This window comes from Tribolium castaneum, chromosome 1, assembly GCF_031307605.1.
Source record: "Tribolium castaneum strain GA2 chromosome 1, icTriCast1.1, whole genome shotgun sequence".
NCBI classification, from domain to species: Eukaryota; Metazoa; Arthropoda; class Insecta; order Coleoptera; family Tenebrionidae; genus Tribolium; species Tribolium castaneum.
The window spans coordinates 15,729,438-15,751,082 of record NC_087394.1 but is presented as its reverse complement, the minus strand read 5'-3'; the positions used below and the strand labels follow the sequence as shown (position 1 = coordinate 15,751,082).

Genomic DNA, 21,645 nt, shown 5'->3' with positions numbered 1-21,645 from the left:
TGTGAGTCAGTGATGAAACACTTTAACAAAAAGACTTAATTTGAAATTCAATAAAAATTAAAATTTAGATAAGTTTCTCACTGTTTTCCCAAGAATGGTTTGAAATATTTCTGTACTTTCTTAAATTGGATTCTCCTTCCGTGAAACAAATTTCGACTTAACCTGTTTATACACTTACCGATTTAATTTCGTCTTGAAAGTTGGCCCTCTTAACACAACTCATTTATCTCAAAACATTTAGCCATTTAATAACTCCAGACAGCCCCAAATCATTTTGCTTAACAAAAATTACATTGAAACTAAAAGCAATTCCATGTGATTTTCAGCGCAATTTATGCCCGATCTTTTCAAAACTCAAGTGATTCAATTTGCAAGTTTTGTTCGAAAAACTCTCTAAATTGTATTTGACTACTTTACGATCGATGGAGTTGCTTTTTTGTTTTGTATCTTTGCAATTGGCTCATTGTGCTGGAATGTCACAGTGCAGCGAAACTTTGGCTAATTCAAACACATGACTGGAAAAGCACAACACTCACCACTGCCTCTCTTTCCGCATTAATCATCAGCGACGTCAGAACCATATCTGTTTTTCGATTAACTAGATCAGCAATGAGGCCGTTCCACTTTCCATTTTCGTTCGTTCCCCATCTCCCGTCTTCAACACGGACGAGTTCGTAGGTGAAACCCAACTCTTCGGAGAATTTTTGCAAAAGGTCGATGCAAAATCCAGAGCAGCACTGATAGAAACTGCCGTTGCGGTGGGCCAGCGTCGTGTCGACCCTGCAACAAATTACAAAATAAATAAAACATTGAATGTAATCAATGTTTTTATTATTTTTTCAAGAAAAATGAATACATAGAGAATATGTATAAGTAGAGACGATGTCCATATTTACGTCTTTACTAGCAGTTGCCCACGGGTTCGCATGCATTTTCACAACCTTTTTGAAATACAGAAAAACAATGCAAAACTTAGTATAATAAAAAGTGGAAACACATAATTTTATTGTAAACTTTAAAACCATGATCCAATTGGAACCCGAGTAAATTTTGCTTTTTTTCATAATTGCAAACAAACTTATTCTCTGCTTCCCTCTTGTAGATGTCATTTTTACAAATCCTGAAACACATTATCTTTGAACAAGGACTTTTGCGTTTAACTCCATGAGGGGTGGAATTTGTAAAAATGCTGAAATATACGTCTTTTCTTTTTTAACCGGCTGTGTAAGATATTAATTGATATGTATAACTGCAACAATAAAGAATTTTTTATATGTATAACTTCAAAATAAAGGATTTTTTTGTTTAATCCCATTGGATTGGAATTTTCAACAAAACCTAAAACACGCGTTTTTTTTTTTACACGACCGCTCAAATACCAATTTTTTTGGTTATAACTTCGAAAATGACAGATTTTTATATTCAACCCTCTTGGTGGTAAAACTTCCAAAATCCAGAAACACGTTTTTTTCATCTTTAATCGAAAGATCAAATACCATTTTTTGTAAATATAGGGTGTCTCAAAATTGACGACCGTGCTTTGGGAATTTGATTCAGGGGGCTAATACAAATCGAAAGTTAAGAGTAAAAAATTTCCAATTATTCTTCGTTATCGAGTTATTGATAAAAATGTAAATAATAAGCTTTATACAGTCCGGGACATTTCTATTTGGACATAAAAAATTTGAATTTTCTGACATTTATACGTATATTCAGCGTCTATGTGAACAAAAAATGTTCTCTCTCTCATTCTATGGTCCTTGAGCTTTAATAACAGGGACATTTTTTAAATTGGTAGCATTAGAAAATGACAGTAAACAGCTGACTGATGTAAACAATAACACAATAACAAAGGAAATAGGAAGGAAATGTTATAATTTTAATCTATATAACCAGTGGCTGCTTTAAAAGCGTGTACTAACAGGATAATAAAATATTTATGCAAGTATTTTTGAAGGTAGAAACATTACTTGTCATATAACAATTATAGATTGTATGATGAGACGGGAATGGCACAACACAGAATTGCAGTCAGTGATTGTGCTGGAGAAAGCTGCTGTGACGTACTGACAGTACTGACTGTCGCTAGTTGTATGATTTGCGTAATTTGTGATATATTTTGTGTGAAAAACTGGAAAACAAAGTGCATAGCTGCATAACCTCACTTATCGCAGTTTTGCACATTTTGATGATGGGAATTGCGGTTCAAGTAATTATGAGTTATAGATGGAGCTCACTGTTTACTTCAAAGTAAGTTCACGACATTTATTAATTAATTAATAAAAAAAATATTTAAAAAATCACAGATAGTGTTTATAATTTGTAGCTGAAGCCTTTTGGGTCCACTTTTTTCGTTGTTATTTCCTGGTAGCGACTCTTGTTTCAAGCAGAATGGGTGTAAAGTTAAAAATAATCCCATAAAATTGTTAATATAACTCCGTTGCACTGGCATGGGGTATTTGAAAACTTACGTTTAACAAATACGTCACAAAGTCTCAGCCATCGTCGAAAAACATAATAAGGGCTTTATAACAACAAGCGCTTTCTGATTTTACTGTGGACGTGTGGAAGAATAGTGTGAAATATTGCGAAAAACCAACTTTTACTCTTGTTTACATTTTTGTACGTCTCTAACTGAGAGTAGTCGTCTTTTATAAAAAATATAGCTTACTAATAAAGGAAATTAAAGTGTTTTTATTTCTGGGTTGCCTCCAATTCCACTTTGCCCTTGCCTGATAATCAAGACACTGATAATGAAATTGGTGTAAGTGCATCGAATATAAACGTGTTGAATAGATGAATAAAAGAGAGACAACTGCTTTTTTCAAAAAGGCCATTTCAAATTTATTCAAAAAGCACACCCCCATTGAAAAGGGTCCATTCACGATGAAGTTTGGCTTCCTGCATGACATAGGTTTCGGGCACCAATCTCACTGTAAATGGTCTAAATTGGTCTTGCATCTCTAAGACATGGACTCACTGAGAGCGACTTCTGCAGTAGGCTTGAGACCTGCCTGACTGTCTCGCAACAATCTCTGCATTATGATTCCAAATCATTTTATAAAATGCTGTCAATTACAAGCCATGATATGAGGCATGAGGCCGTCTCAGTGTATGTCTTGTGGTGTACATTAAAACTGTTTCTTAAAGAACACAATGAGATCTGCTTCGCTACATGCGGCGCAAACAGGACTCAAAGACTAATCCCAAAAGACACAAAAAAACTGACACAGTTTCATAATTTTAAGCCATTGACAGCGTTTTCGAATGTTGGTGCAAAGACTTGTCGCGACGCAGGTTTCAGCCTTCCGCCAACGTCAGTCTCAGTGAAACCCTCTCAAAATGATCTCAGCGAAAACCATTCACAATGAGATTGGTCTATGAGGCCTATGTCGTGCCGCATGCAGCGAGATATGTCTCATTGTTAATGAAAATAGGGCCTTTTTTGTTGTTTAAAGTCGTTTTTTAAAACTTTTGTGGCAAATTTTACTGATGTGGCAGAGAGGGGGCATGCAATTGGAACATGACGATGACTACCCTAAAAGGCACTTCGAGGCTTTTATGGCCTTTTTAATGCAAATTTCAACTTTAAACCTGACAGTCATATCAAGGTCAAACATAACCTCAACAGTACTCCAGCAACGGTACTTCAAAGCGTTTGAAAGTTTCTCCATTTGTTTTTAAGTGTTCTAGTTGGTACATTTTGCTGTACTTTACTACAATAAAGAAATATTTAAATTTTTATTATTGTTTACATTTGTCATCTGTCAAACACATCAAACAGCCAAGTTCCCTAAATTTGAGCTCTTATCTAGTTTTTGTGCTCTATATAGTCTCGCGTCAAGGTATGCGGTATGACGTATCTCATATAGAAATGTCCCGGACTATACTGTCTTTCCAATTATGTATGTAACATAATTCATTAGTTGATGTTAGCGATGTTAAAATTAATTTTCTTCGGTTATGTATGTTTAAAATGATACGATACTACTGCAGTTGTGCATTCGAGATTCTGTTGTTATGTTAAAAGCTTGGCTATAAGTTAGATGTGTGTATCACTGCTGAGGCTAGTGCACATGCGGAAAAGTTTCCAAATCACATTGTGGCATATTTTGGGACTATAATTATGGTAAATTTGCTCAAATACTAATTTTTATAGATATCAGTTAAAAAATTACGAATTTTTATATTTAACCCCTTTAGAGGTAGAAATTCCTATGTTCTTAAGCACAAGTTTTTCATTTTTAACCGAAAAGTTAAGTACCAATTGCATAAATACAAATACATAAATACGGATTTTTATACAAATTCCAACCCCTGTTCAACTCCCATGGGGTTAGTATTTCAACTAAAACAGTGTTTCTTTACTTTTCACTGAAAGCCCTAATACCAACTTTAAATAATGTAAATTTAAAATTTACGAATTTTTATACAAATTTTATTACTCTTAGGAGTTGATTTTTCGAAAATCCTGAAAGGCGTCTTTGTTCTTTTTTAACCGAAAGCCCAAATATGTACTTATCTTCAAGAGTATAACTTTAAAAATGACAAATTTTTATTCATATTTTAATACCCCATTTAACCCCTTTAGGGGGTGATTTTTCAAAAATCTTGAAACACGTTTTTCCTTTTTTACCTAAAGCCCAAATACTAATTTTCAAGGATGTAAGTTCAATGTAATTTAAAAATTACGGATTTTCTAAATTCTGATTTCAAATTCAACTTCCTATTTAACCTCTTTAAGGGTTACTTTTCCAAAAAGCCTAAAAAACGTCTTTGTTCTCTTTTAACCAAAAGCCCAAATACTAATTTTCAAAAATTTAACTCTAAAAATGACGAATTGAACTTCTATGCAAATTTAAATTCAAATCACCCTATTTGACACTCTTAGGGGGTGATTTTTCAAAATCTCTTTCTTAGTACATGCCTGCGTTATAAAAGCCATCTATTGTAAAAATGTCAGGTTTTTATACTTAGTCGTTTAGGCTGTGCATTGATAGGTCAGTCAGTCAAGACAAGCAATTTTATACAGCGTGGTTTAAAAAGATGTTGCCAAACGTTAGGGTCTTATAGCTGTCAATAAGACGGGCATTTTCTGCTTATAAACCCCTAGTTGCAAATGAACGGTTAGCCTCTCGAGCCATTTACATTTGAAGAAAATGCAGACATGCGTCTACTTATGACGAAGCAAAAAACCACGCTTGAGCAGGCGAGAGTTCTTTTGCTGAGCATTTTCAAAATTGTCGACATCATTGTCGAAGTACATTTTCGTTAATCAAAAAGTTCCTAAGAGATGAAGATCTATAATCGCAGTTGGCCTGTCCTAAGTCAAGTTTCTGATATATGACCTCCTCCAGCCACACAAAAAGAACTCTTAGGCAGAGTGACGGCAACATGTCTTTTCATGCCGCAAGATCTGCAAATAACAAATGCTTCTAGAGGCAAAACGGCTCATTTGCGGCTAAGTGTTTATAAGCAAAACATGTCTGTTTTGATAACCTCTTTAAGTCTATGAGATTAATTTTGTAGATTAATTGTAAATTAGTTGTATTGCCCAAAAATGTGTTTGTTTTCCTCGTGAATATCGATCATTGTTGCATTGATGTAGTACATTATCATTGATTATCATCAAATGATTATAATGCTTTCCACTAACTGCCAATACTACCATGAGATCGAAAATGTACTGAATTTAAAAACCTTTGGAAGGGAAGTGTAACTTTAGACATACAGGGTGAGGATGCATTCCATCATACTTTGAAAACTGAAGAGTCGTCAGACTATTTCGCACAATCACGAAATTTCCATTTTGGCCGATGCGTCCATATGAAGCCAAAAAAACCGATGAAAAATTTAAGCACAAAATGTTAGTACGCCACTGGTAACTACGTTTAAAAGAATCAAGAAATTAAAAACTTATCGCGTCCAACGCAAAAAAGGCGCAAAAACTTGTGTTATCGCCGGTGCGTCGTACTACGTGCAGATTAATGTGTTGTTAGTTCGGCTTTGATTTGTGTCCTGAAATGATCGATATGATTCTGTTACGGAACTGCAAATGGACTTTCTGACCAATTTTTATAATTGTAAGTAGAGAGAGTATTTTTTATTTGAAGTTTTTGCTTAACTTGTCACTTCACTTGTTTTCAATCATTTAAACCATTTTTGCATTATTTCATTCACAGTAAGTTAGTAATACCTCTTTTTTCAAAGCATTTGCGACTATTCAAGATTTGATTTATCACAAGTGTCGCGTTAGGGATGGAATTAAGAGAAATTTGATTTTACGCGTTTGCAATTTTGAACTACGTTTCCGGTTTCTATACATCTTGAAGACACTCCAGTTTCCGGAATATAATGGAATTCAAACTAACCCTGTATTTCTTTTTAAATCATCGTAATGCAAAAGACAGTAGAGGAGACTAAGGAGGTGTCCAGAAATACTGTATAATGTTAGCAAATAACCGTCTAAAAAATTCTTAGAGAAATTTCTTCCGAAATTCTGCTAGGCATCAGTCACCAGTTGAATATTTCCACTCCCCATTTTTTTCAATTTTTAAATTAGCATTTTACCATGTAGGCTTTTTGTTGAGTGGTAAACACCATTTTGTAATAATTTAGATTAAATAAGAAATCAGTTTCGAAAAATTCTGATCTGTCAATTTTTGATATGCGGCTAAAATTCCGTAGGCACGGCCTACTCTAATTCAGTTTATTTTTGATCTCATGTTACATTAGTTCTATAAAAAGCCAATGTAGCATTTTACCGAATCATTTTTAGTTAACAAGATTGATAAAATTGTAAAATAGTTATTAATCTATCTTGAGATCTCTCAATGAAAATATAAATTACATTAGCTATTAATTTTGAAATGCATGAATAATTTATAACAGCTGATATTGAGAGAAAATGCGACGTTGACGTTTTTATGGTTTTGAAACAGCTAATACTTACGAACATATCAGTGGCGTACGCTTTATCTCTAAAATAACATTATGGATGGTTTGTCTCGGATTAAAATCTTTGTTAAACTAGTCGGCGTTTAACAAATCTCGGATTTAAATTTATATCTCCTTTGCATCAAACCTTAGTGACTGCCGTTTAGTTCATCGTCAGTTAATCGTCGATGCCATTTGGCAACATTGTAAATTTATTCGATTATATTAAGGTACTGGATTCCGGCAATGGTTTGAAATGGTATAATCACGAATGAAAGTGAGAAATGAACAGGCTTCACTCGAATTACAGTAAGTGCAAATTTATTTCAATAATTCTAAAAGAGGGGGGTTCCCACCTAATGACAACTCAAATCTGGATTTTTTGAGAACTCTTGAAATAAGGAACAATTCATATCATTGCGCCAACTTTGTATCTCTTCAAATAAAGTGTCATTACATTAATATTAATTTATAATACAAGTTGTAGTAGAAATAAGTGATAATTTTAACAACGTTTCTATATAACATTTTGCAAAATTTTTATTTATAATCTTCACTGTTTTCATTGTTGTTTTAAATTGTTTAAATTGTTCGTTTCTATCACTCGAGTAGAAAAATATATCCTGCACAAAACTTTCAAAAACGTTACATACAACGGCTGTAAAGCACCGAGGGTAATGGCAGAAATTCAACGCTTTTTAGCATGGGTATTCTCCCCTTTAATAGAAAACGCAGATTTAACTAAAATAGCAGGTAGTTTACAAACTAGCCAAGAATCTCGACTAATTTGCTTGAAAGAGAAAATAGCTGGATAATTTATATTCCATCTACGGCAGTTTGGCTAATATGAAAACCAAACTTTCTCGTAACACAAAATAACGAATGCTGTGGCTAATTTACAGACTAACCAACTCGCTGGCTAATTCCGTAAATAATTTCATTTCGAATTAAATGGCAGTGCAGTTGCAAGGCATCTTATTTGAGAACATCTCCGTTGAGGAACAGTTATAAAAAATTAATCTTTTTTTTCACCAATAAACTCAACCAACAGAGAATTGAATGATAATAAACAATTTGTAATTGCAAATTTATTGTTTCTTAGAAGTACGAATATTGAATAAATGAACAAACAAAATAATAGCATATGACATGACGAAAGTTTTGTCCTCTTAAGCTAAAAAGCAGTAACACCATATTTTTAGAGAAACAGGCTAAATGTATCTGTCGATTTGTAGAGCGTTTTAGCCCTATGAGAAACAATCGTGAAACAAAAAGTTGATAAACATTTTTATCGCATAATTCTATTTGCAATATATGCCTAAAATAATGCAGCTACTAAGCTAAAAAGCAGTGAAGCAATTTGTTGTATAAACACATATTAAATAACAATAACTTACAAATTACAAAATCATTCAGTTATCATTCAAGTTATTCACTGAAAAAAGCAATACCGCATCGGTGGCGTTTTTCTTTTCCCCGCTTATAGCACTTGGATGAGGAATGTTTGGTAGTAGAAAACCTTTGTAATGCGAGGACAATACGTGGTACCATCAAAGTTTTTTTGTAATTTAGAAAATATTAATTTCTTCAAAACGATGCTTCCACCAATTCCCGCAGCATCGTCCGAGGGTTTGATTCAATCTAGGTAGTGAAGTATGGTCTAACCAGCAGAAAAAATTCACTTGTTCCATGTTTTTGACAGTTACTTTGCCTAAATTGATTCTCTGCACACATTTTTCAGAATCTGTTAATTCGTATTTGATTTATTTAGAGATAAGTCTATTTTAAATTAAATTAAATTTGAAAGGACTCGCACTTTCAAAGTGTAAAAAATGGAGCATAAATTATGAGACCACGGTATATAAAATAAATACATATTTTCGTTCTTACCGCGATTTAGTTGAATAGTCAGCACGTCCAAAATCAGATCGCAACTAAGCTAAAAAGCAATAAGAGCCACAAAAGCAATTAAACATAATATAATTTCTGTTTACAATATGGAAGCATCATCTCCAGTTCAGTTAAAATAAAAATGTAAAGAAAGTACGTTTTTCATTTTTCATTTGCAATGGCCTAATTTCTATGATCATTTAATTTAATAATTATCTGTAACTACGAGTTGCAAAAACGAGAGTCCATTTTTTCGTAATTTTACAACACTGATTTTTAAAGGCCAATCCATGAAATTACAGTAAACAACTCTACAGAGTTACAACGCGCTGTCGATTTTTCCGGGAGAAGATCCGCTGTGATGTCTAATTTCTGGCAGAGTTGCAACAATTTCTTCTGTGGAGTCACCTTCACTCATTTTAGTAATGAATAAATAAATTATTAATAATAATTAAATCAAAATAACTCCAATGTAGCGTCTTGCATATTCAACAATGATAAATGTCAAATTAATTTGTGTAGGCTACTTGATTGAAGCTTTGTAATAATAATTGATACATAATATACAGGCTGATTTAGATAAAATAAAGAGCCTGAGGACCTACCGGTGCAACCCAAAAAACAAATTTCATTTACGACTTTGATCCGATTTCAATTACGATTTGCAAGTTAAATCCAAGTTATCTATCATATTATGTCACTATGACATCAGCGCAGAGAACGATCATTAGTGTCATTCAGTTCTCGCGGAATGATAGAACAAGTAGAAAAGCTTTTTCAGTGTAACCTCCAATACAAAATGAATGAAGAATGAAACATTAAAGGTAGGTAAACCGTTTTTTCGAAATCATAAATTACAACAACAAACAGGGAGAGAAAAAATTACTTTCATGGCGAGATGTCATACTAAACGTTCACCAAAACCACGACCTCCAAGATCGTGACCAAAACCAATGGAAATGTGTTTCACTTATTCACAGTGGATTTTTCTGAGCATAGCCATGGCAGAAAATTGGGCTTCATCACTGAATTAAATTTTCTAAATAAAGTTGTTGCCAACTTGCATTTGTGTTCTGATAAAGAGACAAAACTCTAATTTGTGTTGAAATTCAGTTTTCCTAAGTTCTTGTATACTATCAGCACGAAATTTATTTTCCAAAGACCTAGCTGTGTGTTTCTTCTTTTGCAAAGAAGCCAATTACATCTAAGTTTCCTCTTAGGACGTTTAAAAATCATGCCACTACGTTGGGCAAACAAATTCATTCCAACAAGACAATGCATGGTACAATGTGATAATAATAACCAGCACCGATTTCAAAGCTTGTCAAGCACTGTCATTAAATATCTTGGATTGCAAATGCAATCTGTAATTAGATCAAGATGGAAATGAAATTTATTTTTTGGGTTGCATCGCCAGATCGTCAGGCTCTTTATTTTATCTGAATCACCTTGTATTACTTGCTAATTACTTTTTCATTACGTGCATGTTTCATAATGCGATGGTTACTAAACAACAAATGATTGCGTTCTTGCCTTCTTACTATATATTTCCATAGAAGTAAGTAGGCAACCTAATCTAAAAGTTTAACATCCAATTTAACCCCCTTAGCGTGTGATCAACCGAATAATACTGCATTATCACGGAAATTGCGTAAGTATGCAAAATTGCAGCTCATTCGGACAACAGAAACCTTCTCAAATTTTCCTCGGAAAATATAAAGCAAGTTAAATACAGGGTGTTTTAGACATCTTTACGAGGGCTGCGCCTAATGTACAGGGTGCTGCATTTTGGATGTCCGAATAGGGGATTTCCGAAACTAAGACGTTTAGAAAAAAACGAGTGACACATTCTCGGGTCGGTTTTTTGAGAAAATAATTTTGGTCAAAACCGCATCTAGCTATCGTTTTTTGTTTCCGACTTATAAACAAAATTTGACATTTTAGCGAAATCTTAAACAATTCATATCTTCCTTATTATAAAAGATACACATTTGAAACATAGACATTATATAGGCACTTTTTTTCGGAGAATTTAGTAATTTTATCAACGATTTTTTCTAATCATTTGTTTACCTGTAATAACATAAAGTTCTATTTTTTTAAGTAGGAATCAGTTGACTATGACATTTTTGAAACGTTTATTTTTTTCTGATTTCATATGTCTGTTTGAGTAATACATTATTTTTAAATTATTAAAAAACAAAACATTTCGCTTTTTTATAGTAGGATATGAAAAAATTTTGGATTTTTTATTCAAACTAAGAAAAATGTATTACTCAACAAGTATTTATAATGTAATGATTTTTTAAACACTAATTAATTTAAAGACAGCATAATAAATAATTATTAGATCAAATGTTTGCTATTAATAAAAAATATTTGTTTTAATATTTAAAATGGCAAGCTTACATTGTCATTCTAATTTCTAATTAAATATGAAATGCTGGAAAAAAAGAAAAAATTCATTAATTGTATGATTGCTTGCAAATAAATTTTATTTTACAAAAAAATATCAATCCAAACACCAAAATCAAATCCCATCTACGGTAAAAAAATAACATTATCACCGTCACCTTTACTGCACTTCACAAAATCATAAAAAAGTGTCATCAAATAGTTAGTGACGCATCGTTTTCAATTTTCTGTAAGTTTTTTATGTAATTAGAATTGTATATTGTTCAATTGAAAATAAATTTAACAGCTTATTTTGATAATTTCACATTTTTTACTTTAATAACCGTTCACAAAATTTCTAGATTATTCACACTTTTTATATGAACTAATTTTTCAATGGCCAACTACTTTAAAATATTTTAAATATATTTTTTATCAAAAGTATATAAAAATATCAAACTGTATTTACATTGTTTTCAGTTTAGAAAACAATAAGCTTATCGAAAATGTCATAGCCAACTATGATTCCTATTTAAAAAATACAATTTTATGTTATTACTACACTTAAACGAACGGTTAAAAAAATCGCTGATAATATTACTAAATTTTCCGTAAAAAAGTGCCTTTATACTGTCTTTGTTTCAAATATGTATCTTTTATAATAAGGGAGATATGAATTATTGAAGATTTCGCTAAAATGTCAACTTTTGTTTATAAGTCGAAAACAAAAGACGATAGCGAATTGCGGTTTTGACCAAGATTATTTTCTCAAAAACAGACCCAAGAACGTGTCACTGGTTTTTCTCTAGACCTCTTAATTTCGGAGATCCCCTATTCGGACATCCAGAATGCAGCACCCTGTACGCACCCAAATATATAGGGTGTCTCAGCTAAGACTTTCGAGCTAAATATCTCAGTTATTTGTCAACAGATTGTTATGAAATTTAGAATGTACATATTTTTGGAGGTGGTCCTTTAATTAGGGGTAAAAAATGACCTCAAGTTAAGAATCTAATTTTAAAACACATTTCTTTTATTTAAAACTAAACTACCACTGGATCATTAAACCTCGAAAAAGGATGGCCACACAAAAAATTAACCAAATCGCTCGGCTGATCCAAGGAAAAAATTAGATTTTGTTGTTAAAAACTTGATCCAAACTTTGAAAGTATTTGAGCGGTCACCTGAAACAATTGCTGAAGCATTACTAAGCTGCATTTTGTGTACCACTAAAAAAACCGTTAAAAGTGTGCACGCTGTTAGAAAAGTAAAATTGTATTAATATAGTAAAATTACTTTAAAAACAAACAACAACGGCAGAAATTTCTGTGTTGTTAAAAAAGGAAATAATATTCGCCTATGGAAAATGCCATTGGACTTATTATGAAATGTTATTCAAATAAAGCCTTCTTAAAATTTAAGGTTCAAAGAAATGTGAAATGTCACTTGCGTGACACTCACGTTTGTGCGAGTAAAAGTGAACAAAATTCAGTAGTAGTGCGCATCAGTTTCATGGGGACCTATGCTTTTGCATCTGTATTCACGTTTAAGTGTTTGTTTTTCATTTTTCTTGCAAAACAGACGTCTTTCACGAACGAGTTTTTTCTTACAGAATATTTATTGACTATAAATTTTTTAATATGTCTTAAAAGACTTAATATTTTAAAAAGGCATGTAGAATTACGTTTCTAAGACTTAAGTTGTTGCATTAATTAAATTGTAATCTTTACCTTCTAAAACACCTGCATTTTAAATTTTATAAAAATCCGTTTACAAATATCTGAGATATTAGGCTCGAAAGTCTTAGGTGAGACACCCTGTACAAAAGCCACAAAACACTAAATACAAAAAATTCGCATTTAGTTATTTAATTTTTGGAAACCCATGACAGTAGTAGTCAAACTACTTTGTCACTTTGTCTCATTAACGGACAAAAACTGATATTTTTAACTAACAGTTGTCGTGTATTCAATTAAGAGACGGAATGAATATGATATGATATTTCAATCACTAGATACTGAAAAATATTGTAGATTTTGAAGGAGTGAACATACTAGAGAAGATTGTGTAATTTTTCTAAATTTGTAATCGAGTTCGTATGGGAATATGCATTCTTGAAAGCATTTTACAGGTGCAGGTCTTGTAAAATTATGTGAAACACCGGTATAAGCTTCTAAAAATTAGCTACTTACTCGGTGATGTCTGCGTCGCTGGCAATCCTGCACAACACCCCCCTATCCATTGAACACTTTCCTGTAACGGGGTCAGGAGGTGCTAGGCTTATGTATGGTGGTTCTTCCAAAAAAGTGATTTTTAGATGAAACTTCTCAGGAACTCCTTGCGGTGGCGTGTGGCTATTTCCCGGCCAGACAATGTCTTTAATGTCTAAACCCTCCTTCTGCCAGGACTTCCAAACTCCAATCTGGAATAGGAGTTAAGCATCTAATAAAACTTTTAGTATTTATTCTATTTACATCATGTCCGATCGAGAAATGGATGTAAATGGAAACGCAAATCAAACGTCATCATGCAAATGTAATGGGATGGCTCTCTCGTTCTCCGAAAACAAAATGTATTTAGTGTGACACAAATTTTGAAAGAGGTTGCTATTAAATATGCATGGAAACAGAAAAGAGGAAATAAATTAGTGCAATTCGGCTCAATTTTAGTCGCAAACAGATTTGCTCCAAACAGGAAATATTATTTGTTTTTTCCTGTTTGCTAATGCAAATTGTGTCTCAATTTGTATTACTTTTGAGTACAATAAAATAAGTTGATATTGTATAATTGAGGTTGTTTTAGCTGCTTTTTGCGTAATAATTATTAAAGATTTCTCATTTCTTCAAAAAACCGTAAATATCCTGTTTAATTCCAAGATTGATTAAAAATAAATACTAATTCGTTTTACATATGCAGAATATTACGTACTATATTTAAAAATTTAGAAATACTTTTTTTGTTAGAAATATTGGGTTTTTTAATAAAACAACTCTGTTCCATTAGGATTTTTTAAATATTTTTGACAGAAAAGCGAGTAGAAAAAGAGCAGGAGTTGAAGTAAATAATTTCTGCGAATTCAATTTCATCTTTAACATATTTTTTCCCTTGGGAAGACCTCTAAATTAATACCGTTAACAGTGTTTATGCGCTAAACAGGGCATTATAAAAATAATGAGTATATAATTTTTCACAGGACTAACAGGAAGAAGAGCTCGGTTGTGACGACCTATGTAAATCCTTCCGTGTGTTTAATTGTGACTGCTGGAAGTCTTTTAATACACACATCTAAATATTATTCTAAAGTTCTTTTGAAAGAAATATGTTAAAATACTCTTCGAGAAAAATGAATTCTGTAGGTAAGCTTTGGGTTTTTTAAATGAAATTTGGATACTGCATCACAACAAATAAAATTTTCGAACGCACATTCCGTGCTCTTTGATTTATTTCCAATTACTAACGAGTATAAGTAATATTGACAGAGTTGAATAAAATTAAAATGTAAATATTATATTTTACACAAATGCCATTTGCACCTTTTCAACGCTATTTCGACATTATTTATAGTGTGTGAATAATGATAAAAACATGAAACATATGCCGCCTATCTGCTTTTGCCAATGAGTGTTTTTTTTAATTATAAATGCATTTTTTAATTTTATTTTCATGCAAATGCATAAAATCAGTATGTTTTCCAACGAAAACAAACAGAAGTAGGTATATTTCATTTAGTTATTTTTAGTGATAGTGAAAAACAAAGATATTTTAACGTTAATTTACTTCTACAACTGCCTACATGGAATTGAAATAATCAAATAATTAAAAATAAATATACTTTAAAATTTCATTTTAAATTAAATAGAACTAGTAACGTAAAATAGAACCGTTCATTAAACTTTCTAACAAAACAGGCCTTATTTAACTAGAAAACTTCTTTCTTTTCATTTTCATTTTACACAGATGAGTTTCAGAAAAAAAAATATCAACACTAATTATATTTTTAAAACAAATACTTTCTCATATTATTTTTATATGTATATACGAATATTAGGTATGTATATCTTTATTAGTCGAAACCAAATTTTAGCGCCTTTACTTTCGTTCACTTTGTAGTAAAAATTCCGTGACCTTTGCCACCCGTAATATACAGGACGTTTTCACATTTATAGTAGACCCGTTCACTTCAAACAGAATTCGTAAAAAAGCAAAAAAAATTCTGTTGATTTTTGACTGATCCATTTTTTCCTCTCAAAATATTTTTTTATAAATTGTTATACATCCCGACCAACTTTTGTAAGTCATCTTTGAGCACGTTGTTGAAAAGTATGATATTAAAATTTACTTACACCATTTTTAAATCACCTTGCTTATGTTCTATTTGACATAATTTTGTAAACTCAAAATTTTTTCTCTTGTACATGCGCTCAATTTTGGTGTCAAGTAGAACTAAAGATGGCCAACAAATAATTAACTAAAATTAATCATACATCATATACAGAGTGTTTCAAGTCTTTTGGCCCAAAGAAAAATAAATATTTCTGTTAATTAAAAAAAATAATTTAAAGCGTATGGTAGTTTAATATTAATCTAATTTTTTAAGGTGAGACACTAAAACCAATTTTGAAAAAATTCAAAACATTTTCATGTTCTTCATCAAAAAAATCCTTCAATTTTTTTTAGGAACTACTAAAAGAGTTATGCAAAAGTTGAAAGGTTTTGAGTTATTGATATTGTAATATCATAAAATTCTAAGTTGGAATAATCAGATCAGAATTCGTTGACAACAGAAAAACATCTGCAATTTTTGTACGCCCCCAGAATAATGCTGACCTTTCTCGATTATCCAAAAATTATCCAACCAAATACCATAAACTGAGCTATAAAGTGTTAGAACTTTTTGGGTCCCCAATGTATAAGGGTTAATTCCTCAAAACTCACTAACTTTTGCTTAATTTTATTTTAGCGTTTACCATTACAAAAATTTAAGGAATTTCATCATGTATCTAGAAAACAAGCCAATAACTTAAGATTTTTTTCAAAATTGGTTCGACGGACATACTTAAAAAAAATTGAACCACATCAAATTATCAAATTGTTACGTATTTTATCATTTTCTATTTTGTCGTTTACGTTATTTGCTTTGTTACTCAACCATAAATATTTATTTTTGCGCGGGTCAGAAGACGAGAAACACTTTGTATATTTCCATTTTCAGCACATTAAAAAAAGTGATTTCACAAAATAGTCAAGGTGAATTAAAAACAATTGCCTGAAGATGGCCATTACAAAAGTTGGGCGAAACGTGCAGGAATTTATAAATAAATATTTACTTTTTCTTTTCAACTTTTCCGCAAATGCAAAATATTGCTATGAGGTATATTAGCTTTCTCAAAACTTTAAAAACGCAAACGTGGCGTTTCTCTCAAAATTAACTGTTATGCACTTTAAAAAAATATTAGTTAATGTAATATATAATTTCAATGAGAGACCTAATCATTAATAACTATTTTATAATTTTATCAATATTATTTAAAAACATAATTCGGTAAAATGTGACGTTGGCGTTTTTATAGTTTTGAGACAGCTATGATTTTTTTTATAAAAAAAGTGCGTTATCCTCTCGAATTATATCTAATTTCAAGCAAACTTAATATTAAACTAATATAGCTCTAGAATTTAATTTGAAAACATGACAAAAAAGGTTCCATGGGCTTAATTGTTGCAATTCATGAAATATACAGTGTGGTTCATAAAGATCTTGCCATACGTTATTAAGATAGAAATTTTATGCTTATAAACCCCTAGCCGCAAATAAACCGTTTTGTCTCTGTAACCATTTGTTACTTGCGGATCTTAATGCACGAAAAACATGCTTCCACCAAGTTCCCTTTGTGTGGCCCCTTTAGCCATAGATTAGAAACTTGGTGTAACCCCAGAGGAAAAAATCCAACGTGAGTAAATCCTGATTTTGGACAGGCCAATTGCGATAGATCTTCACCGATTTATAAATTTTTAAGTAACGAAAATGTGCTTCGACAAGGATGTCGGTGACTTTGAAAATGTTCAGCAAAAGCATCCTCGGCTGCTCTATCGTTGTTTTTTGCTTCACTATAAACAAATGTCTGTATAGTCTTCAAATGTAAATGGCTTCAGAGGCAAAACGGCTCATTTGCGCCTAGGGGTTTAAAGACAAAAAATGTCTGTCTTGATGACAGCTATAAGCTCTTAACGTTTAGCAACATCTTTTTGAACCACGCTGTATAAAAGAATGTGGGATCGTAGTAGGTATTCGGAAATAAAATTAACTAGACGCCCTCTGGTGATGACTTTTGAACTATGTCGAAAACAGTAACTAAATTTTCGTAATTCCACATTTAATTGTCAGTTTATGAATTGTTTAATTATTTTGCGTGTATAGTGTTAATTGCTTATATTAGAGAGAATTACTATAAAAGTAAGTGGTGGCAAAAACTAGCTTTGACTTTGTTTCTGCGGTTTTTCGTGATATAAAGTGTTTATTGTTGAAATTTGAAAGTGGATAAAAAGTGAAAAAGATTTAAATTTTGATTACAAAGTGTTATTAAGCAGTTGTCTAATTAAAGACTATAAGTAATGGACCACAGCGAACACAAAGTTGGGTTCAAGAAAGCAATAAATTAGTGAAGTGTGTGAATTTTAGGTTAGAATTTTTCACTGAAAAAATCATGAAATACTTCGGTAAATCTACAAAACTACAATTAAGATTAACAACTTCTTACACATTTAAACGCAAAATTATGCCAAAAGGTAGGCTCTTCAATGTCTTTGTAATAATTTTCCAATAAAGAAAGTGAACCAAACAGTCATTCGTTATTCGTGTTTTCCTCGTCATCTCTGATCTGTCAACATTCGTTTCTTGCACCAAAAATACAATCGTCATTCCGCATAGGCAATGCGATAATTGTGAAGCCTCTAAATTCACAACGCTCAAAATATCCGAATAAACATTTTCCCTCCATTTATGGTTACTATTTTCGACCTAGTTCAGTGGCGCCCCCAACGGTAATTTTACTTCCGAATTAAAGTTTGCCGCTTTTTTCAAGAAAAAACGAACAATGTTAGTATATGAAAAAATTGTTTTACGGGTTACCGGGGTAGTTAAAAATTGGTTCTTTTCAGAAACTTCATAGAAATAATACACTCTTTTATAAACAGTCAATATTATCATATAATTTCTTAGCAAGAGATTGGACTTTTTTAAATAACCTGGAAACATGAAAATCACTGAGATCTACGTATGGGCGGGGTGTTTAGTGCGTTCTGTTAGGTTGTTAGTATTCCCGCGCTTGTAATTGATTGTAATCCTCCGCCGATTTTGCACCTGTCATGTTTTTTTTTGGTCCACTCAAATTCGAATTCAAAACCCGTTGTGCTAAGGACTAATTTTGTTTAAGGTAGAACTATACTGAGCTCACCGTCCACGCGGCTGTGAGAATGCACTAATTTGAAACTCAATTAAAAAAAAATCAATAAACAAAATCGTTTTTTTTTTAATTGTATGACGTTTCTAGGTGAACCTCACAGACCAATTCTTATCTCGATTTAAATATTTGTAACCAAGTTAAAACGGGGTAAACAGCGTAATAATTTTAATGATTTTATGGAAAAACCATAAGTTAAAATTGCATGAAAAAAAAACAGTATTATAAGTAAGTTATATAAAAATAAAAAAATATTAAAAAACATGGTAATAAAAAAATAAAATGACTAAAAATTGCGATTGTTTTAATTTCATTTTTAAATGTATGTATATTGTTGCTAAGGTCTTCAGAGAGTTGCCATTTGTTTTCATGCAATTTGAACTTTTTTTTTAAAAAACAATAAATAAACTCGACTTTTTAACCCGTTTAAACTCGCTTACAAATACTTAAAATGAGATATAAACTGACCTGTGAGGTAGTGACTGAATTTAGGAACAACCTACAATTGTAAAGAAAACATTTTGTTTGTTACTTTTCTTAAAAGTCCAGTTTCACATTTTGCGTTCACGCGCTTGCTTGAACAGCTCCTCTTCGGACGTTCTGAGTATAGTTCAACCTTAGCGACGTTTGTAATGTGTTAATAATAGTTTTTAGTTTGTGTTCTAATAAATATTCATAAATATTTATAGTGCATTTGTTTTTGGTTATTTGAAGACATTCACAAGACAAGAATTTGAAAAATTTTTACAATTTGTTTAGGTAAATGCAAATATTCCTAGTTGATTATTTAATAGGTGCTTAATCCTGAACACTGTGATTCATCAAAACAAAAATTAAAACGTTTTAAAGGAAAAACTAAAATTTTATCCTGCACTACTTTAATCGCAGAGTGTTAGTAACTTGTTTTTCACTTGATTATTGACTGGAAATATTATATCAGAGAATTTTTTTATAATCAAATTGTTTCGAATCTTCTGGACTCAAAAAATGAAGTCCAACAAAACGTTACAACGAGTATCTAAGAGCGACATTACCTAATTAGTTCATGCCTCTTGCAGACCCTTTACATCAAAGCTTTTTAGCATAAAAGTTCCACTTGTAGTTTGTTCCGCATTGTGCAAAAATTTACCAATTTTCTACATTAGTTGTTTTTAACAAAATAACTAAAACTATAACTAAATTGTGGGTCCATTTACTCGTATTGATCGTTCCAAGTTCAAACAGCTGCCTAGACTTCAAATTTAATAAAGTCAAAACTTGGGTAGGAAAATTGGTGGCAGCATATTTCAATGGCCACAATTTTCTTCACTTTCTCGCAAAATATTGCAATGTTTAGCAAATACTTACGACTTAAATTTCAACGGTGGTTTATGACTTTAATTATATTTTCACACCTTTCGTCTCCAAATTTTCAAAAACTTTTACCGGATTTGTTTTCGTTTTAAAAGATTTTTTTGCTGAAGTTTTGTGATCAAAATTAATAAAAAACCGGATTTACAAATTCCGTTACAAATTTTCGTTTAAATACAAAACAAATTGTAAATCTTTACCCGTTTTTTCGCTAGTAAAGATTCACCTAAATCACAAGAAACAGCTTACCTCTTCCCAAACGAGCTGTTTGCTAACTCCTGGCCTAAGATTCATTATTTTCAACTCAGCCGCTTTCAACACTCCGTCTTGCGTGAATTCCAGATTGGGTTTCCCGGCTTCGCCTTCAACACTCACATTGCGAAGTACCCGAAAAAACCGATCACCGGTATTCCATCGAGCTGCACCTTCGCCTTCGCACGAAAGTTGGGTATTAAGGGAGCGCCCTGCATTTGCCAGGTCGTTTGTGAAGTCTTCCACACCATAAGCATACACTTTGATTGCGGTCGTTATCTCGTTTACCAGACTGGAACTCGATGTGTCAAAATGTACACCTGGAAAAATAAACGCATTAAACATCAAACATTTTACAACGCTTTTCCATCACTAAGACTGGCATCGGGGTGATTTTCCGAGAGCTGACAACATAATCGGACTCTTAGGATAGTGGAAGCTCTTGACAACACAGATTTATTTTATTATTTCAACACGAAAATCTATTTTTTCCTTTTTTCACAAATTGCAGGAGTTGTTATGCTCGAAAGTCAAAATTACCCTATTTATCGGTCGGTGCTCAAGATTCGGAAATTTGATTTGAACCTCAATCATTGAAGATAAAATTACAGTGTCGTAATTTTTTAATACAGGGTGTATCAGAACTCACTAGCCACCGAAATGGTGCTAGTGATAACAGCAATGTGGATGTCAAAAATGCAAAAAGTAGGTCTTTTATTCTTCGTTTGCGAGATACAGAGGTCTCAAAGTAACCAATCCCAGCTTGTATATGCACCTTTCCGTCAGAAAGCGAGTTCTAATACAAACTGTATGTAGATAATTTAGTTCTCTTCAACATTGTTTCTGTCTTAAACCGTAGTCCTTCCATTTTTAAAAATATAAGATATAATACAAAATATACTTTTTAAAAAAATTCAATTGTGGTTTTACTGTTTTCAGCCATCTTTTTTATTAGCGGACGGGACACTTTGTCCAAATTTTTAGATTTTATTTTCAGTTTTTACAGAAGAAGTGAATTTTTCTTTATGGAAATTTAATACCAGCCACATTGTTTGAAACCTACAATTAGAGGCTCATTTTTAAAATTTGAAATACGAGCAGAACAAAGAAATACAAATTGATAACGGAAGGGACACAAAAAAAACTTTTTTATCGTTGAACTGTCGATATAAAATTCTGTTCAAACATACTCTTCTTAAAAATTCAATCGTGGTTTTGCTGTATTTCAGCCATCCCTTTTTTTAATGGACAGGACATTTTGTCCAAATTTTTTAATTTTATTTTCAGTTTTTACAAACATCTTCAGAAAAAGTGAATTTTTCTTTATAGGAAACTAGTACCAGACACATTGTTTGCAACCTAAATT

The 21,645-nt window shown here is 31.9% G+C and overlaps 1 protein-coding gene and 3 long non-coding RNA genes across 6 annotated transcripts in view; 3 read left to right on the top strand and 1 right to left on the bottom strand.

Annotated features, from left to right (window-relative positions):
• The window catches only part of Nmdar2 (NMDA receptor 2), a 186,540-nt gene that overhangs the window by 51,059 nt on the left and 113,836 nt on the right, over positions 1-21,645 (bottom strand). For all 3 annotated transcript variants that reach the window (XM_015978316.2, XM_008193054.3, XM_015978318.2), the window contains exons 4-6: positions 20,277-20,599; positions 13,413-13,642; positions 537-780 (exon numbers count right to left, since the gene is read on the bottom strand). In XM_015978316.2, the coding sequence (XP_015833802.1) occupies positions 537-780; positions 13,413-13,642; positions 20,277-20,599 (797 nt within the window). The remainder of the gene's footprint in view (positions 1-536; positions 781-13,412; positions 13,643-20,276; positions 20,600-21,645) is intronic.
• On the top strand, positions 1,630-3,890 carry LOC135267116 (uncharacterized). The gene is made up of 3 exons (XR_010335410.1): positions 1,630-1,941; positions 1,991-2,250; positions 2,327-3,890. It is a non-coding gene; the product is annotated as an uncharacterized LOC135267116 (long non-coding RNA).
• On the top strand, positions 5,959-21,197 carry LOC135265635 (uncharacterized). Its single transcript, XR_010333368.1, has 2 exons — positions 5,959-6,083; positions 20,370-21,197. It is a non-coding gene; the product is annotated as an uncharacterized LOC135265635 (long non-coding RNA).
• Positions 9,533-9,891, top strand: LOC107397600 (uncharacterized). Its single transcript, XR_001574680.2, has 2 exons — positions 9,533-9,650; positions 9,697-9,891. It is a non-coding gene; the product is annotated as an uncharacterized LOC107397600 (long non-coding RNA).